This window comes from Oncorhynchus tshawytscha, linkage group LG09, assembly GCF_018296145.1.
Source record: "Oncorhynchus tshawytscha isolate Ot180627B linkage group LG09, Otsh_v2.0, whole genome shotgun sequence".
Taxonomy (NCBI): domain Eukaryota; kingdom Metazoa; phylum Chordata; class Actinopteri; order Salmoniformes; family Salmonidae; genus Oncorhynchus; species Oncorhynchus tshawytscha.
In genome coordinates this window covers 70,595,990-70,619,706 of record NC_056437.1, presented here as the reverse complement: position 1 = coordinate 70,619,706, position 23,717 = coordinate 70,595,990, and the positions used below count along the sequence as shown (strand labels likewise).

The window sequence follows — 23,717 nt, the reverse complement described above, 5'->3', positions numbered from 1 at the left end:
ATGAAATAGCTTTCCAGGTGTAAGTGTGAACATGTCATTGAATACACCTTTGTTTTCTTTGATTTTCTATTGTATAAATTGTGTAGTAATTATAATGATAATATAAATAATAGGATACAAATAATATACTACAATAGACATCTGAAATGGTGTCAAGACTGCCTACTAACTTAATTCATGTTTGCAGAGTATATTCCGTTTGAAATTCAACACACGTCATATGAATAATTACAAAACAAAACTCAAGAGACTTGATCAGTTACTACATCGAAAAAACAAGAAACAGTATGGCGCGACCTCGAAGTTCTGCTTTGGAAGCCCATTCGAATCATATTGAATCTTGTACAATTTCGAAATGACAAAAACATACTGGATCCCTGTATCAAAATTGACTCAATTCTTTCAATATACTGTATTTCATACCAATTGTCTGTTGTTGTCGGTTGGGATGCAGCTACCTGTTGAGTTGAAAGAAAGCGCCTCTCGCCCATCTCAATAATAGGCAGTGTGTGAGGGAGGGTCGTTAGAATGAAGGTACTTGGTCCGTCAGATAGAAGGAGCGTTTACTAATCCAACATTATCACGATTGAAGATGAATACTGTATAAAACGTATGTCAAAAAGTCGTTTTAAAAATGTATAAATTAAATAGGCCTATAGAACAATAGCAACATGTTATTCGTGGAGGAGACAACTGGAGAGAATGACTGTCTCACATTAAGCTGTCATCAACTAATGTACTAGTCTATCAATCACAAATGTTTCATCATGAAGTTGTGGCTTTCTATATGGTTTCATCAATAGTCTTTTTTGGGGGTCTGAATTCAATGTTTTAATCCTCCTTTAAACTGTTAATTATAACTACAATGAGAAAAGAAAAACATAATTAGAAATAATCAATAAATTCAATCAATAAAATCTGTGAAACTCTAACAGATGAAAGCCTTACTGCCTGTGCCTGACAAGCACACAACATTGCCCAAAGTCTAAGAAAGAAAAGAATGCATTCATAAAACGTTATTTTACGTAGTCCAAAGCAGGCTACCCTCAGAATAGCCAACATTTCAACATTTCTCCAGTAGTCCCTTATCTCACATGATGGAATGCTCTCATTTTAGTCAAGTCTCACATGTAGCATAGATTAATGTAATTCCTGTGTATTGATATACAGAGTGAAGTTAAAGAGAGGCACAATTTTGGATTTAGAAGTTATTTTACCCAGTCTGATAAACACTCCAAACAGCATACCCGACCGCTTGGAGGTATCTGCATGGTCCTAAAGCACAACGGAGCTCGTTTTGTATCTCATTCCAATCATAAAACTGGGGGAGACAAAATTATTGGCACCCTTAATAAATATTAACAATAAAAGACTGCATAAAATAAATTATACAAATACTGAGCTACTGTATTTTGTATGCCCAAATTTTTCTTTTATACTAATACAATTGCTCAGATAAAGAGATTGTTTAACAAGTAATACTTTTTTCTCTCAAAAAGATAGGATCAAAATGATTGTCACCCATGTTTTCAGTACCTTTCAATACCTCACCTTGCAAGGATAATGGCACCGAACCTTTAAAAAAAATGGATAACACATTGGGACCATTCTTCCATACAGAATCGTTCCAGGTCATTGATATCCGCTTATAGTCCATGTTCAGTTAAAACCACAAGTTTTCAATGGTGTTCAAGTCCGGAGACTAAGATGGCCATTGCACAATTAAGATTTTGTGATCAATTAACAATTTCTTTGTGGATTTTGTTGTGTCCTTGGGGTTATTGTGTTGCTGGAAGATCAAGTGTCAGCCTCCTGGCTGAGGCAACCAGGTTTTTAGCTAAAATGTCCTGGTACTGGGTAAAGTTCATGATGCCGTTGACCAAACAAGGGCCCCAGGACCAGTGGAGAGAAAATAGCCTCAAAACATCAAAGATCCACCACCATATTTTACAGCAGGTATGGGGTTCTTTTCTGCTTATGCATCCTTATTGACGCCAAGCTCACCACTGGTGTGCTGGCAGAGTGTGAACTATACCGTGACATTCAGGGGGGTCTCAATTTTCTTCAAAGTACCTCCTACATTTGCAGGATACCTAGTCAGTTGCACAACTAAATGCATTCAACCGAAATGTGTCTTCCACATTTAACCCAATCCCTCTGAATCAGAGAGATGTGGGAGGGATTCCTTAATTGACATCCACGTCATCGGCGCCTGGGGAGAAATTATTTTTGGGGGTTAACTGCCTTGTCAAGGGCAGAACGGCAGATTCTTCCACCTTGCTGGCACGGGGATTTGAACCAGCACCTTTTAATTTGGAGTGAACACAACCAATCTTACTGTCAAACAAAAAGTGTAATGACATTCAGCAATTGTCATTGGGTCTTCACTCTTGCACCCTGAATTAATTGATTTGTCTTGCTGACAGAAGGACCTTTTTTGTAAAAAGAAAAGTTGGGACACCTGAAGAGGGGCTGAGATACGGGACTGTCCCGGTGCAGCCACATGGGGAAAAAATGGTTTAAACCATGACACAGAGGTGGGTGTGTTCATTTAATTTGGAATAAGCATTTATTTATTATTTACCACTGTCGCAGTACAAGTTACATTTTAATAAATAGGATAATGGTTCAATTAGCATTCATTTATTTAGAGACCTCCCCAAAGTTTGACTTTGTTGCATTTAGGGGGACTCATGTCTCATTCAGGGGGTCGGAGTTAGCTAAATAGCATTGGCACTTGGATTGGAACCGGTCAGATGACAGGAAAAAGAAGCTCTTTGACCACCAACACCAGTGGTGAGTTTGGTGACGAAATGCATAAGCAGAAAATAACCACATACCTACTGTAAAATATGGTGGTGGATCTTTGATGTTATGGGGCTATTTTGCTTTCACTGGTCCTGGGGCCCTTATGGTCAACTGCATCGTGAACCTTACCCAGTACCAGGACATTGTAGCCAAAAACCTGGTTGCCTCTTGACTGACGACTCAAAGTGAATTCTTCCGCTGCTCTATGATCGCGAAACGTTTGTAGGCGTGGCTAGGTGTTTGCCCAGAGCAATGTGGTTGGGTAGCCAGGCAAGGTTGCTGAAACTTGGCCTCAAGTGGATCTTCCAGCAAAGACAATAACCCCAAGCACACAAAATCCACAAAGAAATTGTTAATTGACCACAAAAAGCAACATAATTTCAGAACTGACTACATATGGGGCTTACGGGACTTGTAGTCCTCCTTGGCATTACCAACGCAACAGTGGCTGGGCTGAAGCCCTCAACTGAATGCCTATAAAATTGTCACTATTAATAATATAAACACTTGCACTGAAACAGAATGCCACAGATCAAAATATCCATTTGTATATTTTATTAGTTTTTTTTTTTTTACATATACAATATAATGAAAACAGAAATTAAATCAGATGAAAATAGTCTTGCATAAACGTGGCAGTCAAAGTTTTGGGACTAATGCCTTGGCCTGGAACGTTGAGTCAAGGCCTAAAATGGGTCCCACATCTTGTCAACTCAAAAATGTAAACCATTCACTGAGACAGAATGAATGGCCATTAGAGTGTTGAACGCCCCTGTGGGAATGTACTGTAGAGCAGGATTTCCCAGACTCCGTCCTGGGGGCCACCCCCTGGGTGCACGTTTATTTTTTTGCCATAGCAATACACAGCTGATTCAAATAATCAAAGCTTGATGAGTTGGTTATTTGAATCAGCTGTGTAGTGCTGGGGCAAAAACCAAAATGTGCACCACAAGGGGGTGGGGGGGGGAAACAGAGTTCGGGGAAACCCTGTCGTAGAGCAGCAGCTCTGTGGCAGCTAGGTTTAGCAGCCCTGTACATTGCTGGTAGCCATCTAAGAAGCAATGTGGTCTACTCTACACCATCCCAAGTCCTAAATTCAATCTTGGGGAAAAGGTGCAGTATATTATAGTGTCACACTCATCTCATAAGAAATTCCATAGATTGAAGGTCGGACATACTATGAGACATTAACGCAATGGGACTCAATACAAACGTTACTTATCTCATTGAGATGGCTGACAGATAAGGTATCCCCATTTGTAATTATTATATACTTTTACTATGTCATGGCCAACATTTATTCTAGAAGTTTCTATGCTTTACATAAGTCACTTCCTGAAAACATCTACATGGAAATCCATATCATTATGGATTGAAGATGCCTTAATAAAAGCGATTCAGTTTGAATCTCTGGGTTGGGGGCACAAACCCAAAATAAACCATCAGACAAGGGACACACTAGACGGGTCACATCAGAATGCTACAGGAATATACACACCAAACCATAACAAGGCTTCAAACAGACTGGTCGCTACATTGAGCATCTCACACCTAATCCTTTGCAGTGGAGCTGGCCAGTAGTATCTTTGCTTTAATATTTTCATTTGCAGTAGAGTCATACATTTTAGACATTTTTTCCCCAAACTTTGTAAACAAAGTTAGCAGTACTCTCATACAGTAGATCTATTAAATCCAACATTTTTTCCTGTGAGAGGAAGTCCCAGTCCCTGTCAACTGAGAGAAGTAAGCAGAAATGCACCCAGATGGGAGGGAATAGAAAAACATGTCCATGAGAAGGAAAAGGGTGTGGTCCAGTCCTGTTTGGGTGCCACTCTGCATTGGAGCTGGCCTCCTTAATTAGACAGTAGATTGTGGTCCAGACAGGCAATTACAAAGCAAGAGGTTTTGTTGTATCCTGAGTGGGTATTTCCAAAATGCAATAAAGACTGAAGACAGTATAATTATTTGTTGCATCTTGCTAGACAGGACTACAAACCAAGTGACACGGTAGAGGTGTTTAGCCCCCTATCCGCTGTACAGCCGCTGAGGCCTCACTAGAGGTTATTGGTGAGCTGCCCAGGCTGATATGCAATGTTTTGTGACACTTTGAAGGGGGACAATTCAGAGACTGAAAACAATTGTGGCTCGGGAAGAAGTCTCGATAAGGCTTAACGTCTTTCAAAGCGAGAATAAGAACTTCACATCAATATGAAAGAATAAGATTGACCATTTACAGCAGACAAGACCACTGTTTAGAACAGGTCATACGGTTTCTCATACTTAAAAAAAAAATCCTCGACCACTTGAAGTCCATTTAAAGTTTGTGTTGTCAGTGTTACTGCCAGGTTTATATTGAACTTGTATCTTAAGACTGTTTTAACCTGTGGAACGCACTTCTGACACCATATATGTAAGCCAATGTAGAACATTTACCGCTTAAAAATGGCCAAACCAACATAAAATCATTCTACAAATCAATCTACAGAAACCCATCGCAGGCGAAAACTCTCAATGAATGAAAGTTGTCACGGCATCGAAGCAGGTGTCTGGTATTTATGTTACCATCATAAAACATTTCCCGTGGCTCGTTTGAAAATCCTGGTGGTGGCTTTCAGATGACTGAAAAGGTGACACCGTGGAGATCTAACAAACAGGTCTGTGCCTGTTTGGTACCAGCTGACTCCGCTATATAGAGTTGAAGAGGCACCAGTCCACTGCCTTCAATGAAAAATGCAATGGAAAACGTGGCATTGGTTAAATGGGACAGGTCAAATGACAAATCCATCTTTCTAAACGTTTTGTAGTGACCACAAACCTAATGTATCCATAGACTCCACCATTTAGCTTAAATGGAGATATTAGGATCCCTATTACTCTACCAGCATTTTAGCATCAGAGAAGAAAAACATCTCTTGAAGGTGAAATCCACAACACTACATACAGCTCAATGATAATCATGAACATCAAACATTGAGATTTGTTTTCATGCAGAGAAAATGTTTAAAAAAAATAACTTTCCATGCAGGCTTTAGGGGTCAGTCAATGGAAAATTATTTGAAGAAACTCCCCATAGACCACAATAAACTCTCTCGCTGTGCATATTGGCACCCTCGAACGATTCACTATTTCTTCACAAATAAGTAGAGAAAAAAACTTTACACGTAATTGTATCTGCAAAGGGCCAAGAAATGTTATGAAACTGAAATGGATTTTTTTTAAAGTCAAAATATGGCCTGGACTGCATTATTGAAAATTCAAAACAATTTGGTTAGAGGCAAGTGATTGTGTCATTTATCCTCACTTGTCATAAGTTGCAAGTGCCTACAGGGTAAAAATAGCTATCCAAAGTTTTGAAAATAATAAATATTACAATCTGTTCCACTGTAAAGTGCAAAGGTGCCAATATATGTGGCCGCAAGTGTACATATTTTGTACTAGGCATTACTGGAGGTGTTTTTTATTTTTACTAATGCAATTCATTATGAATTCATAATGTAATTATGACTTGGTTCATAATTTTATTAAGTACTATTCAGATTAAGGAAAGAACATGAGACAATGGGACTTTAGAAGTGGATAGTCTGAGGTGTGTGTACCAATGTATGAATGAATAGAAGTTTGGTGATTTGATTAAGACGACTGATGTGGTTGTACAGACTGACCATTCTCAATATTCACAATCTCAGATTTCACCGCTTCTTCCTAATCCAATCGGGCATGGGAAAACAAAGACAAAAAGGCAGAATCTATGACAAATTGTTTTCAAAGAAACAATGTCCATTTCTACAAGCCAAACTCCCAACACCATCTAAGCGTAGACTGGCATTGTTAACTTACAACAGCTGGGGGAAACAAATTAAAAGGCAGTCATTGGGGGGGAGAAGGAAAAAGAACCAATCAAAACAGACATTAAGCTATCCCCTGCCTTTGTATCACAAGTGCTTCCTGAAATCAGGCCTTTACCCTCAACATCTCACTTGAGCCAAAACCATCTTGCAAAAACAGAAAGGGGGAGACTGAAAAAGAAAGGTAGTGTGGCGCCATCTGGTGACTAAGGCTGGGAGCTGCCCTGGCTATCTGGGTCCGTGCCTGAGGAGCTGGTGTCAGAGTCTGAGTGGTCATCGTTGTCCTCCGGTGGGCACTTCTCCCGAATGCGCCTCTGGGTGGTGCTCAGGCGTGCCAGTAGGCCCTGGTAGTCGAAGCGACCCCTCTTCTCCCCAAAAGGGTCCTGGAGGTGTGTAAGGAGAGAAAGAGTATGTGGGATGTGCATCTCATATTTCAAATCTGAAATGTTCCACTGTTGTGGTGCAGGTTTATAGCACGTGGGAGCAGTGTATACTGTTTTTTATTTATCTAAAAAATAAATGTATACATACATAGAGATAATTTCTTTATACATGTTTGGACAACCTTCTGTAAACGGCGACAAATTATTTTGGCAATGAAGAGTCAGATGAACGTGGACAGTGGCATGTATTCATGGATGCCAAGGGAAGTCAGGCTTCCCAAAACAATCCAAGAAAAAAAATCCAACAGGTGTAGACCTTACAGTTAAATGCTTACTTACAAGCCCTTAACCAACAATGCAGTTAAGAAAAATAGAGTTAAACATATTTACTAACTAAAGTTTAAAAAAACCACTAATGGTACCGAGTCAATGTGTCGAAGTAGTCGAAGTAAATTTGCACATGTAGGTAGGGGTCAAGTGACTACGCAGCAGTGTAGAAACTATTAAGGAGCCTTTTGGATCTAGACTTGGCACTCCGGTACTGCTTGCCGTGCGGTAGCAGAGAGAAGAGTCTATGACTTGGGTGACTGGGGTCTGACAATTTTTTCGGCCTTCCTTTGACACAGCATAGTATATACAGTTGAAGTCGGAAATTTACATACACTTAGGTTGGAGTCATTTAAAAACTTGTTTTTCAACCACTCCAAATTTCTTGTTAACAAACTATAGTTTTGGCAAGTCGGTTAGGTCATCTACTTTGTGCATGACAAAGTCATTTTTCCAACAACTGTTTACAGAGATTATTTCACTATCACAATTCCAGTGGGTCAGAAGTTTACATACACTAGGTTGATTGTGCCTTTAAACAGCTTGGAAAATTCCAGAAAATTAAGTCATGGCTTTAGAAGCTTCCGATAGGCTAATTGACATCATTTGAGTCAATTGGAGGTGTACCTGTGGATGTATTTCAAGGCCTACCTTCAAACTCAGTGCCTCTTTGCTTGACATCATGGGAAAATCAAAAGAAAATCAGCCGAGACCTCAGAAAATAATTTAGACTGCCACAAGTCTGGTTCATCCTTGGGAGCAATTTCAAAACACCTGAAGATAACACGTTCATCTGTACAAACAATAGTACACAAGTATAAACACCATGGGACCACACAGCTGTCATACCGCTCAGGAAGGAGACACGTTCTGTCTCCTAGAGATGAACTTACTTTGGTGCGAAAAGTGCAAATCAATCCCAGAACAACAGCAAAAGATCTTGAAGATGCTGGAGGAAACAGGTACAAAAGTATGTATATCCACAGTAAAACAAGTCCTATATCGACATAACCTGAAAGGCCGCTCAGCAAGGAAGAAGCCACTGCTCCAAAACCGCCATAAAAAAGCCAGACTACGGTTTGCAAATGCACATGGGGACAAAGATTGTACTTTTTGAAGAAATGTCCTCTGGTCTGATGAAACAAAAATAGAACCGTTTGGCCATAATGACCATCGTTATGTTTGGAGGGAAAAGGGGATGCATGCAAGCAGAAGAACACCATCCCAACCGTGAAGCAAGGGGGTGGCAGCATCATGTTGTCGGGGTGCTTTGCTGCAGGAGGGACTGGTGCACTTCAAAATAGATGGCATCATGAGGGTGGAAAATTATGTGGATATATTGAAGCAACATCTCAAGACATCAGTCAGGAAGTTAAAGCTTGGTTGCAAAATGGTCTTCCAAATGGACAATGACCCCAAACATACTTCCGAAGTTGTGGCAAAATGGCTTAAGGACAACAAAGTCAAGGTATTGGAGTGGCCATCACAAACCCCTGACCTCAATCCTATAGAATATTTTTGGGCAGAACTGAAAAAGCTTGTGCGAGCAAGGAGGCCTACAAACCTGACTCAGTTACAACAGCACTGTCAGGAGGAATGGGCCAAAATTCACCCAACTTATTGTGGGAAGCTTGTGGAAGGCTACCTGAAACATTTGACCCAAGTTAAACAATTTGTGGAAGGCAATGCTACCAAATACTACTTGAGTGCATGTAAACTTCTGACCCTCTGGGAATGTGATTAAATAAATACAAGCTGAAATAAACCACTACTATTATTCTGACATTTCACATTCTTAAAATAAAAGTGGTGATCCTAACTAAATTTTTACTAGGATTAAATGTCAGGAATTGTGAAAAAGGGAGTATAAATGTATTTGGCTAAGGTGTATGTAAACTTCCGACTTCAACTGTACCTGGACGTGGATTATAACCTAAATGAGTTGGCAGTTTAAAAAAAATAAAAATGTTGACCTGTAACTTATAGAAGACTGCTTTAGTTTAACTCAGGGTTATAGAACATCCTGGGTGTTCTAGAACATCCTGTAGTTTAAATGTATTTGGCTAAGGTGTATGTACACTTATGACTTCAACTGTAGGTCCTGGATGGCAGGAAGCTTGGCCCCAGTGATGTACTGGGTTGTACACTACCCTCTGTTGCACCTTACGGTCGGAGGCCAAGCAGTTGCCATGCCAGGCAGTGATGCAACAGGTCAGGATGCTCTCGATGGTGCAGCTGAAGAACTTTGAAAATCTGGGGACCGATGCCAAATCTTTTCAGTCTCCTGAGGGTGAAAATGTGTTGTCGTTCCCTCTTCACAACTGTCTTGGTGTGCTTGGACCATGATAGTTTGTTGGTGATGTGGAAAACAAGGAACTTGAAGCTCTCAACTTGCTCCACTACAGCCCCGTTGATGTGAATGGGGTCGTGTTCGGCCCTCCTTATCCTTTAGTCCACGATCATCTCTTTTGTCTTACTCACATTGAGGGAGAGGTTGTTGCCAGGTCTCCGACCTCCTCCCTATAGGCTGTCTCTTCGTTGGTGATCAGGCCTACCCCCGTTATGTTATCAGCAAACTTGGTGTTGGAGTCGTGGGTGAACAGGGAGTACAGGAGGGAACTAAGCGCGCACCCCATCAGGAAGTCTAGGATCCAGTTGCAGAGGGAGGTGTTTAGTCCCAGGGTTCTTAGCTTAATGATGAGCTTCGTGAGCACTATGGTGTTGAATGTGAGCTGTAGCCAACAAATAGCATTCTCACCTAGGTGTTCCTTTTGTCCAGGTAGGAAAGGGCAGTGTGGAGTGCGATTGTGTCATCAAAATTTGCAAGAGACCGAATGTACATCACCGGAGAAAGCATCTGAGATCAAAACATCACCCCTGTCTCCATGTGTAGGTCATCTATCAGATGCCGTCTGATCCAAAATATTATGACATTGTTGCCGCCCATAGCATGGAATGCAAGGGAAGCCAGTGAGCATTTGGCCTCCCTTGATAAAAGAAAGTATAAAATAATAGCCATTCAGCGTTGAGCTAAACTGAGTGCACTCAACTGTGACAGGTCCTGGCACACCAATAATGACAAAAAGTGTCATGGGAAGTTGGCGTCACTTCTATCAAATTGCATGAAAAGCATACATCATAAACAGAAACTTGAATTGTTGCATTTGGTTGTGGTCCTCTGCAGGCTAGCTAAAATTGTGTTTTTCCTAAATTAGTCATGGATGGAGATCTACTTGTGGTTTGACTTCATTCTCCTTACTGGCCAATGATTATGACAGTGATTATGATCCAGCCATACATAGTTTTATTTTACCCATATTTAACTCGGCAAGTCAGTTAAGAACAAATTCTTGTTTTCAATGACGGCCTAGGAACAGCGGGTTAACTGCCTTGTTCAGGGGCAGAACATAATTTGTTGTGCCCCTGGCCTGAGGGTTCAATACCTAGAAGGCTAATGTTAACTAGCTAAAGTTGCTCACAAAAGAAAGTTAGGCTAGCAAGTAAGCATTTTAACCAGGTAGCCTCGGACAAAAAAACACACAAACAACTGTGTACTGTATGACAGAGTTAGACCATTTTCGTCAACATGAATGAGAGGATGGCATTGGCGTTTCTCTACAAGTTGGGTGAGTCAACATGTTTTTTGTCTTTTTTACTTGCACGAACGCTCACACACATACATCAGAACCATGGACAGCCACATTTTTCAACTAATTTGTTTTTGGTAGCTTTTAGTTGTCACTGTATTAGACTAAGCATGGTTGATTTGATGTTGAAATGGTGCTAGAATAGTGGAGGCAGCTCCTGTTTTCTTTGCGACTTCAGTTAACTGTGGTTCTAAATCAGTTGTTTAGCAGTCTGAAAATGGTGGAAACATTAACTTGCATGACCATGCTGTAGGTCATGTAACTGTTTGTTACATGCAATGCCTTGTGGACTCCAGACAGTTTTCTCTCTGGTTTTGTGATGAAACAGACGGCGTGTTTAAATTTATTCTGCCACGGCCTTCTTATTGTCTCAGCCTTAGGCCTATCTATCACTGTCGCAAGGCATATGAACTAACAGGTTATAGAGCAAACAATTATCACAACACATTATAATCTTTCCCCCTCTGGCTTCCCCAGTGATTTTACCCACACAATGCTGCTTGTGGATGTCATTATTATGTTTCTGTGTAAAGTTTGAAGGAAATTGCTAACTAGCGTTAGCACAGTTGCTAACCAGCATTAGCACAATGACTGGGCGTCTATAGTAATAGCTAGCATGCTAGCCGTTACCATAGACATCCAGTCATTGCGAGCTGTTACCACAGACGCCCAGTCATTGAGCCAATGTAGACTACCTCCAACTTCCTTCATAATGAAAGCAGAAACATATAAATGGTATCCACAAGTTCATCTGAGTCCAGGGAAGAAGATACAAGGTTTAACCGCCAAATCCTGAAGTACCCATTTAAACGTTTGGGCATGTACATCCCTCAGTCCTCTAACCCAGGGTTTCACAAGCTCGGTCATCAGGACCCAAATGGGTGCACATTTTGGTTTATGCCCCAACACTACACAGCTGATTAAAATTAAAGCTGGATGAATAGTTGATTATTTGAGTCAGCTGTATAGTGCTAGGGCAAAAACCAAAACGTCTACCCCTTGAGGTCCCGAGAACCCAGTTTAGGAAACCCTGCTAGAACCCCAGGGAAGGTGCAGTGCATTAGTTATCAGGATGTGTGATGCATTATAACCTGTGTGTTCTGCTTCTCCAAGGTGCATAAAGAAACGTATGTGCGCGCGCGCACACACACACACACACACACACACACACACACACAGTGAATGAGAGGGAGAATGAGGTCTCTGGCAATACCTGCATGTTCTGTCCCTGTTGGTGTAGTCTCTCTTTGCAGACCCCCTCGTAGAAGTCATAGTACTCCAGGAATGATTTCTCCATCACACTCCTGCAACACAGGAACAGGTTATTAACTACCCACAAAAACAAATGCTAAACAGCTACAATTGAAATTACTCGCCATTGAGAGATGTGTGTTCGAAATGGATTGTGGGTCAGTGGCTTTGAACATGTCTCTTGCAATCCCTTAAGGTTCAACTATATGCCTCATATACAATAAAGGACATTAGACGTGGCCTGTAGCCTTAATTTGGAGTTCAGGCATATACAGTCCCTTCAGAAAGTATTCACACCCCTTGACCTTTTCCACATTGTGTTGCGTTACAAAAGTGGGGTTAAAATGGATTTACATTTATTTTTGACAATGATCTACACAAAATACTAAATTGTATTATTGATGGAAAATAAAATAATATATTTTGATTAGATAAGTATTCAATCCCCTGAGTCAACACAGTCACATTTGGCAGCAAATACAGCTGTGAGTCTTTCTGGGTAAGTCTAAGAGCTTGGAAAACCTGGATAGTACAATATTTCCCATTATTTGTTTAAATTCTTGAAGCTCTGTCAAGCTGGTTGTTGATCATTGCTAGACAGCCATTTTCAAGTCTTGCCACAGAATTTCAAGACGATTTAAGTCAAAACTGCAACTAGGCCACTCAGGAACATGCAGTATCGTCTTAAGTAACTCCAGTGTACATTTGGCCTGGGATTTTAGGTTATTATAATGCAGAAATTTGCCTCCCAGTGTCTGTTGGAAAGCAGAATTAACCAGGTTTTCCCACTAGGATTTTGCCTGCGTTTAGCTTTAGTCCATTTCTTTTTATCCTAAAAAAAAACTCCAGTCCCTGCAGATGGCAAGCATACCCATAACATGATGCAGTCACCAGCATATGCTTGAAAATATAGTGAGAGGTACTCAATGTGTTGTGTTGGATTTGCCCCAAACATTATAACCTGTGTGTTCTGCTTCTCCAAGGTGCATAAAGAAACGTGTGTGTGTGTACACACACACACACACACACAGTGAATGAGAGGGAGAAGAAATCCTTCGTCAAAGGATTTCTTATAAGCAGAATTTCTTATAAGCGTCCAGGTTAGAGTCCCGCTCCTTGAAAGCAGCAGCTCTACCCTTTAGCTCAGTGAGGATGTTGCCTGTAATCCATGGCTTCTGGTTGGGGTGCATACTTATAGTCACTGTGGGGACGACGACGTCGATGCACTTATTGATGAAGCCAGTGATGTGGTGTACTACTAAATGCCATCGTAAGAATCCCGGAAGAAATTCCAGTCTGTGCTAGCAAAACAGTTCTGTAGCTTAACATCTGCATCATCAATCATGCCAAACAATTATTACACACAGTAAGTCCATTCAACTTATTAAACAAATTACTCCTGAAGTTTAGGCTTGCCATAACAATGGGGTTGAACACTTATTGACTCAAGACATTTCAGCTTTTCATTTGTTTTTAATTTCTAAAAACATAATTCCACTGACATTATGGGGTAGTGTGTGTAGATCAGTGACACAAAATCAAAATGTAATCCATTTTAAACTCAGGCTGTAACAACAAAATGTAGAAAGCTTCAAGGTGTTTGAATACTTTCTGAAGAATTGTAGCTGGACCTAGACAATAGATGCCGTGGGAACATTGACTCATCTCGACATCAGTCCTCTTTTGAGGTTTCAAGTCTCAAACTTTTATTTTGGAGTCAACAATCCAAGATTAACTCACCACAATGCTTCTGGACAGGGCACCTTCCCATCCAGCATGTCACATACAGCCACGCGCATGGTCTCATGGCGGATGCACTCATTGTAGTTCTTGCTGTCCCCCGGGTGTCTCTCCTGGCAAAGGGAGCAGATGTAACGGGGACATTCAAGACACAAAAAGTGACACATCCCACACCGATATGGTCAGTCTGTTGCTTTTCACAAACACGTTTACACAAACGTCTACAAACGGGGAAGAAATAGCAAACAACTAAATAGAAACATAGAACAGCTGAAGTCTTCTGTAAGTCAGACAGTCATATTACATCACAATATCATATGCCAAAAACACAGTAGCTTTGTTGATCAAAATGTCAGCATTTCTTCAGGGAACCAGATTCCCCATAAGGCAGTGGGATTTAACTGCATTCTGGGGATTATGGTTTGGCTTGCCAGCTAAATTAGAGGTCAACTTGCCAGTGTGCTATAGGCTTACCTGTTCAAAGCCTGGCTCATTGTGGTAAGGGTTCTCAGTCATCAGGGACTGGATGGAGATCAGAACGGAGGAGATGCTTTGGGCTGGGCTCCATGCTGGCCCTGTCCAAGTCCTAGACAACAACCCAGAACAAAGAGGTTAAAGCACAAAAAGATTCAGGTCAGGAGCCCGCGCACCAAGCAAAATATAAAGTTTAAGTTGTATATGAGCTACGGCGCTTCACCCAAAAAAGTATTGTAGACTGAATAGTAGATCAACTATGCACTTTCTGTAGGTTCCCGAGACTGACCAACACTACCATAAAGGGAAAGAGAGGAAGTATTTCAAAGCTGTTTCAAGGAGCAATAGGTGCAAAATAGAATTGTCCCTGTTCCCATGAAAGCTAAGGTAACTGAGCTAAACGACTACCGCCCTATAGCACTCACTTCCATCATCATGAAGTGCTTTGAGAGACTAGTCAGGGACAATATCACCTCCACCCTACCCGACACCCTAAACCCACTCAAATTTGCTTACCACCCCAATAGGTCCACAGACGACGCAATCGCAACCACACTGCACACTACCCTAACCCATCTGGACAAGAGGAATACCTATGAGAATGCTGTTTATCGACAACAGCTCAGCATTTAACACCATAGTACCCTCCAAACTCGTCATCAAGCTCGAGTCCCTGGGTCTCGACCCCGACCTGTGCAACTGGGTACTGGACTTCCTGACGGGCCGCCCCCAGGTGGTCAGGGTAGGTGACAACATCCATCTCCACCCCGCTGATCCTCAACACTGGGGCCCCACAAGGGTGAGCCCTCTCCTGTACTCCCTGTTCACCCACGACTGCTTGGCCATGCACGCCTCCAACTCAATCATCAAGACAACACTACAGTGGTAGGCTTGATTACCAACAACGACGAGACGGCCTACATTGAGGTGGTGAGGGCCCTCGGAGTGTGGTGTCAGGAAAATAACCTCACACAACGTCAACAAAACAAAGGAGATGATTGTGGACTTCAGGAAACAGCAGAGGGAGCACCCCCCTATCCACATCGACGGGACAATAGTGGAGAGGGTAGTAAGTTTTAAGTTCCTCGCCGTACACATCACAGACAAACTGAATTGGTCCACCCACACGGACAGTATGGTGAAGAAGGCGCAGCAGCGCCTCTTCAACCTCAGGAGGCTGAAGAAATTCGGCTTGTCACCAAAAGCACTCACAAACTTCTACAGATATACACAATCGAGAGCATCCTGTCGGGCTGTATCACCGCCTGGTACAGCAACTGCTCCGCCCACAACCGTAAGGCTCTCCAGAGAGTAGTGAGGTCTGCACAACCCATCACCGGGGGCAAACTACCTGCCCTCCAGGACACCTACACCACCCGATGTCACAGGAAGGCCATAAAGATCATAAAGGACAACCACACAAGCCACTAACTGTTCACCCCGCTATCATCCAGAAGGCAAGGTCAATACAGGTGCATCAAAAGCAGGGACCGAGAGACTGAAAAACAGCTTCTATCTCAAGGCCATCAGATTGTTAAACAGCCACCACTAACATTGAGTGTCTGCTGCCAAAATACTGACTCAACTCCAGCCACTTTAATAATGGAAATTGATGTAAAAATGTATCACTAGCCATTTTAAACAATGCCACTTAATATAATGTTTACATACCCTACATTACTCATCTCATATGCATACAGTGGGGCAAAAAAGTATTTAGTCAGCCACCAATTGTGCAAGTTCTCCCACTTAAAAAGATGAGGCCTGTAATTTTCATCATAGGTACACTTCAACTATGACAGACAAAATTCGAAAAATATCTAGAAAATCTCGTTGTAGGATTTTTAATGAATTTATTTGCAAATTACGGTTGAAAATAAGTATTTGGTCACCTACAAACAAGCAAGATGTCTGGCTCTCACAGACCTGTAACTTCTTCTTTAAGAGGCTCCTCTGTCCTCCACTCGTTATCTGTATTAATGGCACCTGTTTGAACTTGTTATCAGTATAAAAGACACCTGTCCACAACCTCAAACAGTCACACTCCAAACTCCACTATGGCCAAGACCAAAGAGCTGTCAAAGGACCCCAGAAACAAAATTGTAGACCTGCACCAGGCTGGGAAGACTGAATCTGCAATAGGTAAGCAGCTTGGTTTGAAGAAATCAACTGTGGGAGCAATTATTAGGAAATGGAAGACATACAAGACCACTGATAATCTCCCTCGATCTGGGGTTCCACGCAAGATCTCACCCCGTGGGGTCAAAATGATCACAAGAACGGTGAGCAAAAATCCCAGAACCACACAGGGGGACCGAGTGAATGACCTGCAGAGAGCTGGGACCAAAGTAACAAAGCCTACCATCAGTAACACACTACGCCGCCAGGGACTCAAATCCTGCAGTGCCAGACGTGTCCCCCTGCTTAAGCCAGTACATGTCCAGGCCCTTCTGAAGTTTGCTAGAGAGCATTTGGATGATCCAGAAGAAGATTGGGAGAATGTCATATGGTCAGATGAAACCAAAATATAACTTTTTGGTAAAAACTCAACTTGTCGTGTTTGGAGGACAAAGAATGCTGAGTTGCATCCAAAGAACACCATACCAACTGTGAAGCATGGGGGTGGAAACATGCTTTGGGGCTGTTTTTCTGCAAAGGGAACAGTACGACTGATCCGTGTAAAGGAAAGAATGAATGGGGCCATGTATCATGAGATTGTGAGTGAAAACCTCCTTCCATCAGCAAGGGCATTGAAGATGAAACGTGGCTGGGTCTTTCAGCATGACAATGATCCCAAACACAACGCCCAGGCAACGAAGGAGTGGCTTCGTAAGAAGCATTTCAAGGTCCTGGAGTGGCCTAGCCAGTCTCGAGATGTCAACCCCATAGAAAATCTTTGGAGGGAGTTGAAAGTCCGTGTTGCCCAGCAACAGCCCCAAAACATCACTGCTCTAGAGGAGATCTGCATGGAGGAATGGGCCAAAATACCAGCAACAGCATGTGAAAACCTTGTGAAGACTTACAGAAAACGTTTGACCTCCGTCATTGCCAACAATGGGTATATAACAAAGTATTGAGATAAACTTTTGTTATTGACCAAATACTTATTTTTCCACCATAATTTGCAAATAAATTCATTAATCCTACAATGTGATTTTCTGGATATTTTGTCTGTCATAGTTGAAGTGTACCTATGATAAATTACAGGCATCTCATCTTTTTAAGTGGGAGAACTTGCACAATTGGTGGTTGACTAAATACTTTTTTGCCCCACTGTACTCATTTAAACTGCTGCATCTTGCCATCTTTATGTAATACATGCATCACTAGCCACTTTAAACTATGCCACTTTATGTTTATATACCCTACATTACTCATCTCATATCTACTGCATCTTGCCTATGCCTTTCTGTACCATCACTCATTCATATATCTTTATGTACATGTTCGTTATCCCTTTACACTTGTGTGTATAAGGTAGTAGTTGTGGAATTGTTAGATTACTCGTTAGTTATTACCGCATTGTCGGAACCTGAAGCACAAGCATTTCGCTACACTCGCATCAACATCTGCTAACCACGTGTATGCCACAAATCAAATTGGATTTGAATTACGATACATGGGCACATTATTCCAATATATTTTTTTGTTGTGTACTATTGAAAGCAGGAGAATGATGGCATCGCATCTTCTAGGACAAAGTCACACACATTGACAGTGAGGGGGCGCTCTGGGAGGATGTGCTGAAATGCAAGAAATGATCTGCGTCTCTATATAGAGAACTGCCATAAATAGCGATGTTCTGCCAAAGAATGACCCCTTACAGTTGTGGTCAGACCAGGTAGGCTTGAGTAATACAGAAGCACTTGCAACTATTAGGCAGTACTGTCTGCTGTTTTTCATTCTCTGTGTTTAATTAGGTGGGATCCTGATATTGATTGCAGGTCACATTTTAAATCTATTTAACTAGGCAAGTCAGTTAAGAACAAATTCTTATTTACAATGACAGCCTAGGAACAGTGGGTTAACTGCCTTGTTCAGGGGCAGAAGGACAGATTTTTAACTAGTCAGCTCGGGGATTCAATCTAGCAACCCTTCGATTACTGGCCCAATGCTCTAACCACTAGGCTACCTGCCGCCCCACATCCCACTGTGTCCCATGTATATAGTTTGTAAGAGCTACTATTCTATGTGTCTGGGTTTAAAAGGTCGACTGCTGAATGCCTTTTCCCATTTCGACCCCTAGTCACCCCCTCCCCTAGTTAGAAAGGGAAATGGGCATAGATGTATGGGTTGCTCAGGTGCAGCAGGTTTCCCCTGAGCTGCAGGACCCTGGCTTACCCGAGGATGCTGAGGCATACTTTGCCGTTACGGTAAAAGTTGGGGTTGAAGCGCACAGTGTTTTGGCCGGTGGTGATGAGCTTGACCCGTGGGGGGTGGATGGGGTAGTCCGGGGGGCAGCGGAACAGGAAGAGGAAGAAGCCTCCCTCGTAGGGCGTGTCGAAGGGTCCTGTGATGAGGGCATGGATCTGAGGAGGGAAGACTAGAGTCAGGACTAATATTTAGTGAGGGTGTTGAATTTCTCCATAATCCTCATAATAGTTGTGCAGAACACTAATTCCAAGATGGCTGTTGTTCCTCTTGCCACAGCAAAAGTTTTTCAATGGCTGTATTGTTTGTTTAGTATGTCCAATTTCATGGATATTTTTTGGACTTAGTACAAACATTGAGTCTGTGGGTTATAAAGTAAATTGGGGCCTGACAAAAGAAAATGAACAATTGATTTAAAGAAGGAACCCCCCCACACAACTTGAGCCTGGGATAGGAGTTGCTTTAACTGTAACTCTGCATCAACATTTAAAGGACAGCCCCTGTCTTTCAAGTCCCATATTGGATTGTTTCATACACCAGTCAAACACTTCAGTCTGGCTAGCTAAACGTAGCACAGTAAGGTCTAAGGCTCATATTTCAACATCATAGCCAAATGACAATGGCCATTGATGAAACTCATTGCTGTCTGACTTTGTACAGTCATACCAGAACAGACCCTGTGGACCTAGGGAGTGGTGGTGGAAGTCGGTGAGCTTTACCTTAGTCATGTCGTGAGGGTCAGGAACCACAAACATACCCGGGGGAGGCTCCTTATAGATGGACATTATATCCCTGAGGAGAGAGTAAGAAGGCAAACTTAAGACAAGATGCAAATATACAATGATAGCAGCCTGATCCCAGATCTGTTTGTGCTCTTGCCTACTTGGCATGATTAGCACAAGCAGACTGGCACTAGGGGCAAAACATTTTAAGAGACAAGTGGCACCTTTTATGTCAACAATGTAATGTTGACAATGTTGTGTTTATACTTTTCATAATATAAGGTCAATATATTAATTACAGAGTCACATCATAGTAAGCAAATGGATTGACACGTTATGTCATCAGTAACTCTGACCAATCAATACTAACTATTGGCCTAACTAGTAGCGTAAGTAACCATTTCCTTACAGGATTTACCCCAGTGTTTCACCCAAAAGGCCCAGACTTTTCTGTTTCCATCTATACGGGCCAGTACCAGTGTCTCACGGGGTCATACTCTAATGGACCTGCGCTCACATGGGACCAAAGGCAGGCCTCTGGTACTTTTCAGCTGTAATTTACCAAATTAACATTCTCACAAAAGCAATTGTTTTGTTTTTGTAGAGGTTGTTGATTCTGCTCTTCACAAATCCTCACTGTCAGTCCTAGCGCTTGAAAACTAAGCGGCATTCTGCCTTCTCCCTAGTTTTCAGCCATTAGCTTCGCCCAAAATTACCTCTTTGGAACTACGTTCCTGACGCCGTTTTAAAGTTAAGCGTCGTTAATAATCGCTTACGACAGAGCTTTCGAAACATATCCCTTATCTTTCATCAGCAGGAAAGAAACCTTCAAATAAAAGAAATATACATTTACTGCAGAGGTTTTCTGCAGATCCATACAGCTATGGGTGCCTCCATCCAACGAAACTACACTTCTCGAGTTATGCTTAGACACAAGTCTTCAGAACATGCTAGATAGCTAATTAAACAAGCGCTGTAACATGGAGATATGGCTGTGTGGGAACACTAACCCTATGAACATGTGTATCAATTTAACCTATTGCTTTTAAAAAAATGTATTTCCTCAAATGTTGTATTTTTACCTACATCTTAATAGGCAAGTAGGTTAAGAACCAATTCTCATTTAAAATAACCCTCCCCTAACCCGGACGATGCTGGGCCAATTGTGCCCCGCCCGATCACGGTTGGTTGTGACACAGCCCGGGAACGAACCAGCGTCTGTAGTGACGCCTCTAGCACTGAGATGCAGTGCCTTAGACCGCTGCGCCACTCCAGAGCCCCTGATATGAAAGGTGCCAAAACCGTACTGCAAGCAACACGTTAAAGTTCAGACAGTGTCAGGGCTCTTATCAAAACTCCCCAATACAGTAGACGCCTTCCAATGACTCATGTGTAATGTCATGGAACTGAGTCATGATCATATACTTTTTTTTTTTAAATAAACCAGGCAAGTCAGTTAGGAATGAATTCCTATTTACAATGACGCCTACCGGGGTTACAGTGGGTTAACTGCCTTGTTCAAGGGTAGAACTACAGATTTTTACCTTGTCAGATCAGGTATTCGATCCAGCAACCTTTCAATTACTTACCCAACGCTCTACCACTAGGCTACCTGCCGTATGAAACACTGGTGTTAGCAAAAGTAACATTTATAGTCACAAAAACACTTGTGATGTGGTTCTTTCGTTTTCAGACAGCATGGAACCACATTCCATATGTTGTAACAGGCAAGCCCACCGGTGTATATCTGGATACTCAGATGTTTACCTTTTGATTCGGAGAATGCATTGCTGGGACGTCTTCTCGTTGTCCCAGTCGGTACTTAGTGTTGGGTCCCAGGACGTTGCATGAATTTGGGACAAGAGGCCTGCTCCGGCCACCCCCAAACCGATACCGCCTGGCAGAGCATTGGTGGCGGAGTAGAGGGGTATTGGAATGGCAGAGCCCACTACAGCGCTAAGAACACCTGCACCTCCAAACCCGCTCCCAGTCACCACGGTTGTGGTTGTGGCTCCAGGGGACATGACAGCTAGGCCAGTCTCTGCGGCCGCTGCAGGAGGTGGTGAGGCCAGGTTAGCTCCACTCGTCGAGTGGCCCGGCAGAGAATTACCCAAACTAGGTAACAACGGAGCTCCATTTCCCTGACTACCAACACCTAACCCAGTTTCACCATTAGCAACCTCTTCTACGCTATCCGCCATTGTAAATTAACACTTGTTCAGGTTACAGCTAGCTAGCTTGCTAGCTACAGTTATTGACAGTTGTCGATACAGCAGTTTCTTGTTTGAGTCCGTCCTCACGCAGTCGGTAAATGAGGAAGACGAGCAAGGAGAGGCGAAGATGAGAAAAAGCGCTCCCACGGCATTGTATGCCTTTCTTCTCGCCTCCAAAAGTGGCTAATCGTGTTTAGCTATGTCATATAAAACTACAAACAGTCAGTCGAAAAGTTAACGCTATAATATATTACCCGTCACAAATTCTCAGTTTGCCAGTCATCAACGCAGTTTGCGGATTCAGCCTGTTTATCGGTTAGCTTTTTCTTCTGTTTTCCATAACCACTTCCTCCCCACAGCACAGAATACCTTTACTGCCACCTGGCGGCGATCATCGGAATTGTAGTTGGACTCTACGTCCATGTTATGAGGCTGTCAGGGATAGTAGCAACATACAGCAGTAGACCTACACAAGTGGAGGCTGTTGAGGGGAGAACAGCTCATAATAATGGCTCGAATGGAGTCAATGGAATGGTAACAAACACAAAGAAAGTACATCTTTGATGTGTTTGATGCCATTTCATGGACTCCATTCCAGCCCTTGCTATGAGCCGTCCTCCCCTCAGCAGCCTCCACTGGCCTACAGTCAGTATTTTACAGTTTCTTTACAACACCATACAATTGAAGTCTGAAGTTTACATACACTTAGGTTGGAGTAATTCAAACTTTTTTCAACCACTCCACAAATTTCTTGTTAACAAACTATAGTTTTGGCAAGTCGGTTAGGACATCTACTTTGGGCATGATAAGTAATTTTTCCAACAATTATTTACAGACAGATTATTTTCCATAATTCACTGTATCACAATTACAGTGGGTCAGAAGTTTACATACGCTAAGTTTACTGTGCCTTTAAACAGCTTGGAAAATAGCAGAAAATTATGTCATGGCTTTTGAAGCGTATGATAGTCTAATTGACATCATTTGAGTCAATTGGAGGTGTACCTGTGGATGTATTTCAAGGCCTACCTTCAAACTCAGTGCCTCTTTGCTTGACATCATGGGGAAATCAAAAGAAATCAGTCAAGACCTCAGAAAACAAAATTGACCTCCACAAGTCTGGTTCATACTTAGGAGCAATTTCCAAACGCCTGAAGGTTCCACATTCATCTATACAAACAATAGTACGCAAGAATAAACACCATGGGACCACGCAGTCGTCATACCGCTCATCTCCTAGAGATGAACGTACTTTGGTGCGAAAAGTGCAAATCAATCCCAGAACAACAGCAAAGGACCCTGTGAAGATGCTGGAGGAAACAGGTACAAAAGTATCTATATCCACAGTAAAACAAGTCCTATATCGACATAACCTGAATGGCCTCTCAGCAAGGAAGAGGCCACTGCTCCAAAACCACCATGAAGAAGCCAGACTACAGTTTGCAACTGCACATGGGGACAAAGATCATACTTTTTGGAGAAATGACTTCTGGTCTGATGAAACAAATACATAACAGTTTAGCCATAATGACCATTCTTATGTTTGGAGGAAAAGGGGGATGCTTGCAAGCCGAAGAACACCATCCCAAACGTGAAGCACGGAGGTGGCAGCATCATGTTGTGGGGGTGCTTTGCTGCAGGAGGAACTGGTGCAATTCACAAAATAGATGGCATCATGAGGATGGAAAATTATGTGGATATATTTAAGCAACATCTCAAGACATCAGAAGTTAAAGGTCGGTCGCAATTGGGTCTTCCAAATGGAAAATGACCCCAAGCATACTTCCGAAGTTGTGGCAAAATGGCTTAAGGACAACAAAGTCAAGGTATTGGAGTGGCCATCACAAAGCCCTGACCTCAATCCTATAGAATTGGGCAGAACTGAAAAAGCGTGTGCGAGCAAGGAGGCTTACAAACCTGACTCCGTTACACCAGC

The 23,717-nt window shown here is 42.2% G+C and overlaps 1 protein-coding gene across 1 annotated transcript; it reads right to left on the bottom strand.

The window, feature by feature from the left end:
- Positions 1 to 3,348: 3,348 nt before the first annotated feature.
- LOC112258554 (ubiquitin-conjugating enzyme E2 Z) lies at positions 3,349 to 22,127 on the bottom strand. The gene is made up of 7 exons (XM_024432992.2): positions 21,336 to 22,127; positions 19,566 to 19,638; positions 18,817 to 19,004; positions 14,476 to 14,587; positions 14,002 to 14,114; positions 12,224 to 12,314; positions 3,349 to 7,036 (listed from the first exon to the last, which is right to left on the bottom strand). Exons 1-7 carry the CDS (start codon positions 21,767 to 21,769, stop codon positions 6,860 to 6,862), a joined length of 1,188 nt encoding a protein of 395 aa, XP_024288760.1. The 5' UTR covers positions 21,770 to 22,127; the 3' UTR covers positions 3,349 to 6,859.
- Positions 22,128 to 23,717: the final 1,590 nt, after the last annotated feature.